Source organism: Corticium candelabrum, chromosome 1 (assembly GCF_963422355.1).
Source record: "Corticium candelabrum chromosome 1, ooCorCand1.1, whole genome shotgun sequence".
Lineage (NCBI taxonomy): Eukaryota > Metazoa > Porifera > Homoscleromorpha > Homosclerophorida > Plakinidae > Corticium > Corticium candelabrum.
Genome location: NC_085085.1, coordinates 5,625,224 through 5,634,087, shown reverse-complemented (window position 1 = coordinate 5,634,087; position 8,864 = coordinate 5,625,224). Strand labels below are relative to the sequence as shown.

General features: G+C 41.6%; 2 protein-coding genes and 2 long non-coding RNA genes across 4 annotated transcripts; all 4 read left to right on the top strand.

Moving 5' to 3' along the window:
- The first annotated feature begins 555 nt into the window (after nt 1-555).
- On the top strand, nt 556-2,534 carry LOC134196410 (uncharacterized). The gene is made up of 6 exons (XR_009972522.1): nt 556-784; nt 859-894; nt 959-1,056; nt 1,766-2,049; nt 2,110-2,155; nt 2,231-2,534. It is a non-coding gene; the product is annotated as an uncharacterized LOC134196410 (long non-coding RNA).
- A 530-nt stretch (nt 2,535-3,064) lies between these two features.
- Nucleotides 3,065-3,776, top strand: LOC134177658 (uncharacterized). Its single transcript, XR_009969549.1, has 5 exons — nt 3,065-3,125; nt 3,195-3,270; nt 3,343-3,424; nt 3,520-3,585; nt 3,651-3,776. It is a non-coding gene; the product is annotated as an uncharacterized LOC134177658 (long non-coding RNA).
- Nucleotides 3,777-4,167: 391 nt separating this feature from the next.
- Nucleotides 4,168-4,896, top strand: LOC134191565 (uncharacterized). The gene is made up of 2 exons (XM_062660189.1): nt 4,168-4,603; nt 4,665-4,896. The coding sequence occupies exons 1-2, from the start codon at nt 4,168-4,170 to the stop codon at nt 4,781-4,783; spliced, it is 555 nt and encodes a 184-aa protein (XP_062516173.1). The 3' UTR covers nt 4,784-4,896.
- A 287-nt stretch (nt 4,897-5,183) lies between these two features.
- LOC134191575 (uncharacterized) lies at nt 5,184-5,734 on the top strand. The gene is made up of 2 exons (XM_062660199.1): nt 5,184-5,307; nt 5,366-5,734. Exons 1-2 carry the CDS (start codon nt 5,225-5,227, stop codon nt 5,727-5,729), a joined length of 447 nt encoding a protein of 148 aa, XP_062516183.1. The 5' UTR covers nt 5,184-5,224; the 3' UTR covers nt 5,730-5,734.
- Nucleotides 5,735-8,864: the final 3,130 nt, after the last annotated feature.

The following is an 8,864-nucleotide window of genomic DNA, read 5'->3' as shown; positions in this document are numbered from 1 at the left end:
TTGTTCAATTAGCCGAGTATGCGAATGCGACGTGTGCTCGCCACTGTATGCCATCCTCTAGTCTAGAGTAGAGTGCAAGCCGCACCCGCTGCAGTCATAGGTTCTAGGCCAGTTCACCAAGCCGAGTGTTTGTGCGTGCGTGCGTCCGTAACGGAAGGTGCGTCTTCATTGCGGAAGTGGCGTCATTCTCCACGAATAGATCATGACGTTTTATGTGGGAAAGGTCTGAGATGGGAATGTACGGTGGCCTACGGTGGCCAGTTCGTACGTTGGCCGGTTAGCGCTTCCACGTTCCACGTTCCAAAATTGCTTGTGACGTCAGTTGCGTCATTTAACGTCATCAAAATATTAGCGTGCGCTACATTTCTTTGACGTCACACTCAAGTATGGAACGTGGAACGTGAAACGTGAAAGCACACTTTCCATGTTCCACGTTCCAAAATTGCTTGTAAACCGGTTGCTTTTTGTAAGTAGTTGCGTTATAAAGTTGTAGCCTATGTTCTAGCCTACTAGCTAGCTCTACCTGTTTTCAGGTGTCCTACGCTCCTGGGTGTAAAAAAACCACGATGTTTGAGGGCCATCAGGCCGGAAGAAATTAAGACTTGTTGATATCTTGCGCTTTGACATAGATTTTTGGCGGTTTTTTGTGTTATAGAGGTGATAGAGCAGGATGCCAAGAGGAGAAAGGTGGCTTATCTGGCAAGCCTTGTAGAAAGAGGACACCATAGTTGTCAGGAAGCCCTAGAAGTGTCAGAGGAAACCTTTGGAGGCACAGCACGTGGAGGTCTAGGGTTTAGAATATTATTTTAGCTACAATATTCAAGGTGTGTTCATATTTAATAATTCATCTCTATACAGGAGCTATTCATCAATCTCAACAGTCAACAGCTGCAGGTTTGTAGCTAGAATTGTCTTGTGTGTTGCTACTAAATTACCTGTACTGTACTTGTTGCAAAAGATATGTCTACTTTGGTAGACAAATACAAGACTCTTGAGAGAGTCAAGAGAAAGCAAGCTGTTGGCTCGAAAAAGAGATCTTTGCCCTCTGCAGTGCAGGTAGATTTGCATCACAAAGGAAATTGGTAAAAAGTGTGTGGTAAACTGTGTGATTACTTTGACATACTTCTTATAATTTTAATACTCAATTTTCAGCACAATGAGGCTGATTTCAAATCACAGTAAGAATCACACTACGTGTGTGTTCATTAGTATAGATGATTACTTTTAGGACTGAGTTAAGAAATAATAGGTTTTAACCATTCTGTAAGTTTCAGATGCTTCAATTTTTTACTCGACATCTGCAAACTTGGCAAACTGTAAGTTGTGGTCGCGATCAGACAACTGTTACTTGTGTTTGCATTAGCATATGTGTGTTGTTTTGCAATTGTATGTATGTTTTTTCTGCTTGATATCTCAAATCATGGAAGTTCAATTAGTTTTAGGATAAATGTTCTCTCCGTGTGGCCATCGTGGTGCTTACTAATCATGTCAATCTCTAATGTTCGAAGTTGCTAAGAACACAGCATACACATGCAACGTCAATTTCTCTGATAGTTTATTCAAATTATTACATTAGCTAGTACAGATGGTTGTCTCATAAAATGTGTACACACTTTGAATGATTATAAATACAATATTTATTATGATATATCTAGATTTTATAATCTAGAATCATTTGAGTTGGTGCTGGTTTTTGACCATTCTTACTGACAGTTGACTGAGAGAAACTAATGCTGTTGCTGTATGTTTTATTTGTTTTGTTTAGATAACTGTTGGTGCACTCGTCTATTTCAGTAAACTGAGGAGGACAGTCAACAGCAGAAGCCTTCCAACAGGTGTTTGTCTGTCAGTTGCAAAGACGTCCACAGCCGAGCAACTGCTACAACATTGCCAGAAAGCATTGTTTCCGTCACAAAAGGAAAGTTCTATCTTGGGAATAGCAAGGGCGACAGGATAGACGGAAAAGTAGGAGGTGTCCCTTGGACCATTGAATCCTATTTTCGAATGCGTGGTCTTGCACCTTCGAGGTGCAGATTTTATATTGTCAAGGTTTTATCAAGCAAACATGGCTGTCAGTAACCTTGTACTCACCAGTTACAATTACTTCAGGTCTACGAAGATGAAGAAATCAGTTCTGTGGTGAGAGTGGAAACAGGTATACAGTGTGTTTTACAGATAAGTGGCACTACACATCAATTATGACATGGTATGATTGTACTATTTCATGTAGAGAAAAACAAGACATCGTTGAGGTTGTCATCATCATCACCATCATCACCATCGCCATCACCAATGCCAGCAGCAGCAGCAGCAGCAAGCAGCAAAGACTAGCAGAAGTACATTGACTTAATTAATTAATTAATGACTGTAGATACATACTGAGTTAAAGGTACATTTCTGTCACATGCGCTAATAAACTGCGCCCCGCTTACACCTTTGATTGTTGGTTACCAACAATCAAATTGAGACATTTGACGCATTTCCAGAACAAAGTATGCTTACGTATGCTTTTAACTGACTAAATGATAAATTCTATCGGACGCGTATGTAACATTTTCGATCGCGACTCCGACTTAGCTACCCTAGATCGCAGTCTGCCTAGCGTGCAGTTTGGTTCAATAGATGAAACACCTATGCACAACTTACTCATACTTATCAGACGGGCAACGGTTTTATAGCGTAACGTCGAAGAGGTTTTCTAGCCATCACGTGTAACATCACGTGACATCGACAGCATGTCTGCTACTGTTGTAAGGCTTCCTTCCGTGATTCCGCGGAAGCGCGGTGGACGACGAAACAGGTCTGGACGCCGATGCCGCTCGCCTTCGGATCCTTTTGTTAGTGTTCGTGTGCGGCAAACGACGTATGAACAGCTGACTTCGATAGAAGATTCTCTGTCTCTTCGGACTATGAACAGCGTTGTCCTGCATCTTCTGTCAATTTACGGAAGTTGCAAGTTAGTAACGACATTTTCAAGTTCTCTAGTGTAGTCCATCGTGAAATTTTATGTGTAGAAGTAGAAGAAGCAGATCGAATTGCAAGTGACAACTCATTGGAAGACTCAAGGACAACTCCAGACTTGGGAGGAGATGACACTTCCAGCATGTTCATGCAACAGACATTTGGTATCATGTACTGTATTAAAATTAACTACTTTTAGTAGTAGCTAATCAAGATTTGCCGCTTGTCCTCAGTTACCTCTACCCCAGTCAGACACAGACAAAGTTTGGGTTCTGCACAAACAATCAGACAGAAAGACTTCTTTACCAGGTGACTGGTCATAGTTGTATGATGCTTTGTATCTGCAGATTTCTATAGATAACATTTACAATTTTTCCATAGCCAAGAGTCAACAGAAATACACTTTGAGGAAACAGAGGATACCCAACTAAGCTCCCTGGAGTCTGAAAGTGATTCTGCTGAAGTGTGTGGTCAAAGAGAAATGTGTTTGAGCTCAGAACAGTATGTTCCAATGCTCACTTTACATGCATTTCCCTTAGGGAATGTTTTATCATTTAGACATGAATTGCTGTTGTCCTTTCTCATTGACTCAGACTCAGCTGATGAGGAATATGAACCTGATAGGTAAGAAATCGCAAGCCTGAACTGCGTATGTTGTAGTAAACTGTCTTTCACGTGTATCTCCATAGTGAAGAATCAGAATATGAGGATGACTCAATGATGGACGAACTAGATGCAAGCTTTCTAGATGATCCGGTCATGGCAGATGTTGCTTTCAAAGAAGCCCCAGAGATTGTGACAGGCAGTAGAGTTGGTAAGAAACATTTAACACTGAATTGGATGCAGAGGAAATGTAGAGTCTACTTTCACACAGTGTATCTCATTGTATTGTATAATTTATTATCCAACCTCTATTATCATAGGCAACAATTCTGAATCGTTTTTGACAGCAAGCAGGCTAGAAAATAGTCCTGAAGAAGCTGTGAATGAACAACGTGTTGCGTGTGATGTTGACTGTATAATCCAGCTTCTGGGCAAACCTGCAGACAAACAAATTGCCAGGTATCAATTTCTTATAAAAGAAATAACGTAGGGTGTACACTGAACATCCAGTGGAAATGTCTCCAAGGCCACAGTGGCAAATGGAGCAGTTCCAAGAGATGCTACTCCAGAAATGGGTACCCTTTTTTTGTCAACAATGTCTTGATGGCATCTTCAATTCTTTTGTCTGGCAACAACTTCAGCAAAATTGCTCTTTTCTGTACATCGTTCAATCTGCAACACATCAAAACAACCACTTTCTATCAAGTACAAAGACATTATCTATGTCCAACAATTGAGAGCTATTGGAATGAACAGAAAGGAAAAATTTTGTCAGCAATCGGTGATAAACCTCTAGTTGTTAGTGGAGATGGACGAAATGATTCCCCAGGATTCTCGGCGCAGTACTGTCTGTACTCAGTCATGGACAATGAAACAAACTGTATCATTGAAGTACAGGTTGTAGATAAGAGAGAAGTGGACCTGAAGTCAGTACGGATGGAAAAGCTAGGGCTTCAACGTGCTCTTGCAGCTCTGAAGGGTACAGTCAACATAGTTGAACTTGTCACCGATGCGTCGACATCTATTGCTGCGATGATGTGTCAGTATTTGACTGTCAGTCACGATTTAGTCTAACTATGTGTAAGTATTTTCCCTTGTAGCTCGAGACCTAGAGTACAAGAACATATTTCATTCGTTGGATGTCTGGCATAAGGCTAAGAAATTGGCAAAAACCTTGTCAGAGGTAACCGTTTTCATTGCTATAGTCATTTGGTTATAACACCACATTTAGGCATCAAAGAAGAAAGGAATGGGAAGTCTGAGAGAATGGAAGCGTTCCATCATCAACCATTTCTGGTGGTGTTGTGCACAATGTGATGGTAATGTGGAGACATTGACGGTACTCCACTAATTTCACTAATAAAAAGTTATAGAATGTTATGTCATTCTTCTTTTATTTAACTACATAGAATAGATGGGTTTCTGTTCTGCACCATGTCAGCGGTGAGCATTAATGGGCTACAGGGCAATGTCACCACAGTACATTGACAGCTGACGATGTGAACGATCAAGGGAAACAGCCTATATCTTTTGACTCTGGCACCAATGCAGATGCTACGTGACATTGTACTGAACAGCAGGTGGCTAAATATACTTGGGTACTATATCAGATGCAGGTTCCATTTATACTTCTCAGTAGCATCTCTGTGCACTAGATCCCATGCTTGTTTATAGGCACACTGGCTTACTAGAGAGCTACCATAACTTGGTCTTGAAGTATGCATCAAAGAGAACTTCTTGTAGGTACAGTGGCATGCGTGCTTTTTTGTATCTCTTTATATCACCATGAACTTTCCATCAGGTACAATGCATTCAGAGCACGCTGTTTGCTGGCAGCAATTGATCATAACCACCACATCACTCGGGAATACAAAGAGCACCAAAGTACTAGAGAAACAAGGTTCCACCGTAAATACAACAAGTCATCTGGCCAGTGGACAGTCACCAAAGTCAAAGTCAACAAAACATACAGCTACTTACCTGAATTGATGAGAAGATGCCTCCAGATGCGAATGTCAGCGACAGGGACAATGGATGACAGAACACAAATCGCTGCAGAACATCCTTGTCACATTGCTCTTACAATAGCTCCAATACCACCACCTCCAACAGCAAAGTTAATTCAGAGACAGAGTAGTCGTGCAGGTAATCTGTTGAAAAGATAAAGATAAACACAACAGCAACTGAAAGCTGCAGCATCCTGTTTGTTAGGAGAGGCAGCATTGTAGAAGACTGTGGCATCAAGACCAGTGTTCGTCAAATTGGTATCCCGGGCGCTCCGGACAACCACATATATTGGATGGGCAACCAAATTGCATTTGCAGGTAGCTCGAGACAACTACGCAATGTTTGGGCAACACAGCTGTTCTTTGCTAAGATCCAATAGTTTCTGTTGTCGATAAAGCGTCATACTGTTTTTTTCTAAAGGTCTTGTTAGTAGTCGTGTTGTTCTATCTTCGTTTCTTTGTAATCAGCAAGGGTGAAGGGTGTGAATACTAATAGCATCTATTGTTCTCAGTATCAATTGCGATACTGGCCTAAGTAGGTCATGGGGCAACAAGTAACAACAAGTTACGGGCAAATAGCCTTAGCTGGTGGCATTCATTTATGAAAACGCCTACCCAGTGGCTTAATTACTGCTGTCAACAGTTGCTGTCAGCAAGCATATTTCTCCTACTTTTCTAGATATTGATAAGTCATTGTAGAGGGCATGTAGATAAATCCTGTAGATAACATAAAACGTTTGATTTGTTCGCAGTCACAAACTGGTTCTTACTGTAAAAACACTGTACAGCTACCAAGACAGCAAGGTCAGATTCCTAGAAGCTGACGTGACTTCAAATTAATGGTTTCCTCTTGTGAGCTTAATGGTTGTGGTTAGTAAGTAGAGCAAGTATTGTAAGTTCCACAGCTGAAGCATAGTCCTTTGTTTTATGAGTATTTGCTATTCTCTGCTCTTGGTTGGTTTTGTTCTTCTTGTTACTTGAGACTGTATAACTAACATTACGTTACAAGAAAAGCTCCTAGTAATTATCACCCACCAGATTACAATTATATAATAGGCAACCTGATATCACATGTAGACCCATGATGCTCCCTCATGTGGATGACTCAACCGGATGACTAGAGTCTAGGGTATGCACTGAGTATGGAGCATGGAGAGATAATGATTCAGATGGTCTATGCCAAGTACACAATCTATATAAGAACACAGTTTCTAGCACTAGGATTAGAAGTAGTAGTTGTTAATGTTCAGCAAGCTCAACACGAATGTTAGTAGTGCGGTATGGCTGAATTTTTGTTTTCAACGCCCACCATTGGTAGCTTTGAAATTGATCACGTTGCTACTCAGTTACTGCCAAAGGATGCTCCTGACAATTCAGTACCAGTGAAAGTGTTAGGAGATGGTAACTGTCTCTTTCGGGCTGCAAGCTTTCTAGCTTATGGCAAAGATGACCACCATGACCAACTTCGTGCTGCTGTGATGACAGAGGTAGATGGCAACGTCGAGCACTATGCTGATCTGTTTCTAGGCCATGCGCGTCAAGCCAGTGGTGACGGTCAATGTGTAGGTCTACTTTCCCAAACTCTTGGCGATGGACCAAGCCACACGTTTTCCTCATTGCTGATGCAAAAGTCTTCTCTTCGTGATTTATACATTGCTGGCCTAGAAGCAGAAGTGAGATTATGTTCAAAGTTGGGTACTTGGTGTGGCATGCTTGAATTAGCTGGCTTGGCTACTGTCTTTGGACGCCCAGTACGCTCTGTCTACCCAACAAAGTTTCGCTTCGCCTGCCATGCTTTCATGAATGCTACATTTTATCCTCGTCAGCTAATGCAACAAGAACTGCAGCAGGAACAAATCCCCGCAATAATCATGTGGTCTTGCATGACAATGTCGGCGGGCAACTCACCCAGTCCAAACCATTTTGTGCCTTTGGTCATCCCAATGACGGTCTCAACTGGAACCAAAGCAAAGTCAACGACCGAGTCCTTTGCTAAACCAAGGAAACGCCTCTCAGCAAGAAATAAATCTTCTCATCCAGTTTCAAAAAAGACAAAGCAACAAACTTTGTTTGGCTTTGCAGGACTAGAAACAGAACAATCTCATGTGAAGATTCCATCACCTGAACATTCCATCTCATCACTTGATGAAAGTAGCCAAGCTCTACATGACCAGAAATTGCAATTACTAGCAACCTCGCCTACGGCAATAACACAGGCAACAACAACAACAACAACAACAATAACAACAACAACAGCAACTACAACAGCATTGTGATTATTAACATTAGGGTGTTCTCTTTTGCCAACTATGAAAGGCAAATATGATGTTAAATATGATGCTGTAAAGCAACAGAAAAAGTTTGTTTCGACATGGAGAAATCATTACCCTTGGTTACAAATATGCGTGGAAGAAAAGTACAATGACGGCAGCATTCGTCCTGATTTTATGCAATGTAGAGTCTGTGTAAACAATCCACTCATTGCCGACAAACGTAGTGCATTTTTTATTGGCTCAACGAACTCTAGAATAGATCCCATCAAGAAACACAACTTGTCAAGATAGCATATTGCATGTGTACGTGCTGAAGAAATGCGAGCAGGACCAGTGAACGTCGAGATTACAAAGATCGAAGCTGGCCTTCTTTCTCTTCATAGCAAAGAACGGCAACATTATCAGTATTTGTTTCGCACAGCATACGCTGTTGCAAAGAAATGCAAGCCTTTTCTTGACTATGAGTACATTTGTGAGGTACAGCAGGCCAATGATGTTGATCTAGGTAAGAACTATCTGCGCGATAAGTCTGCAGCCTTGTTCACGAAGTATATTGCTGATGATCTAAGGTGCAAGACTGCTGATGATTTAAAGCAGTGTCGCTATCTCTCCGTGATTTGTGATGGATCAACAGATTTGACTGTAGTGGAGCAGGAGGTTGTCATGGTTCGCTACATTGATCTTACGACTGGTCGACCAGTGACTAGGTTGGCTGCATTGATAGAGTTGGAACACGCTCACGCAGATGGAGTATATACAGCGCTAAAGGATGGTTTGCGAAGAGTTATTAGTGAACAACCCGAGGATACCCTCAGGCTCTGTACGGATGGGGCCAACATTATTTGCGGGAATTTCGATGATGCTGCTGTCATGATGGGTGATCGCAACGGTGTCAAAGCAAAGCTGGTCAGAGACTATCCTTGCGCCGTTGTAATTCACTGTGTTGCTCACAAACTAGAGATTGGCATTCTTGATGCAGTTAAAGCGGTTCCATATCTTGCAGAGTTTGAAGCAAGTATTA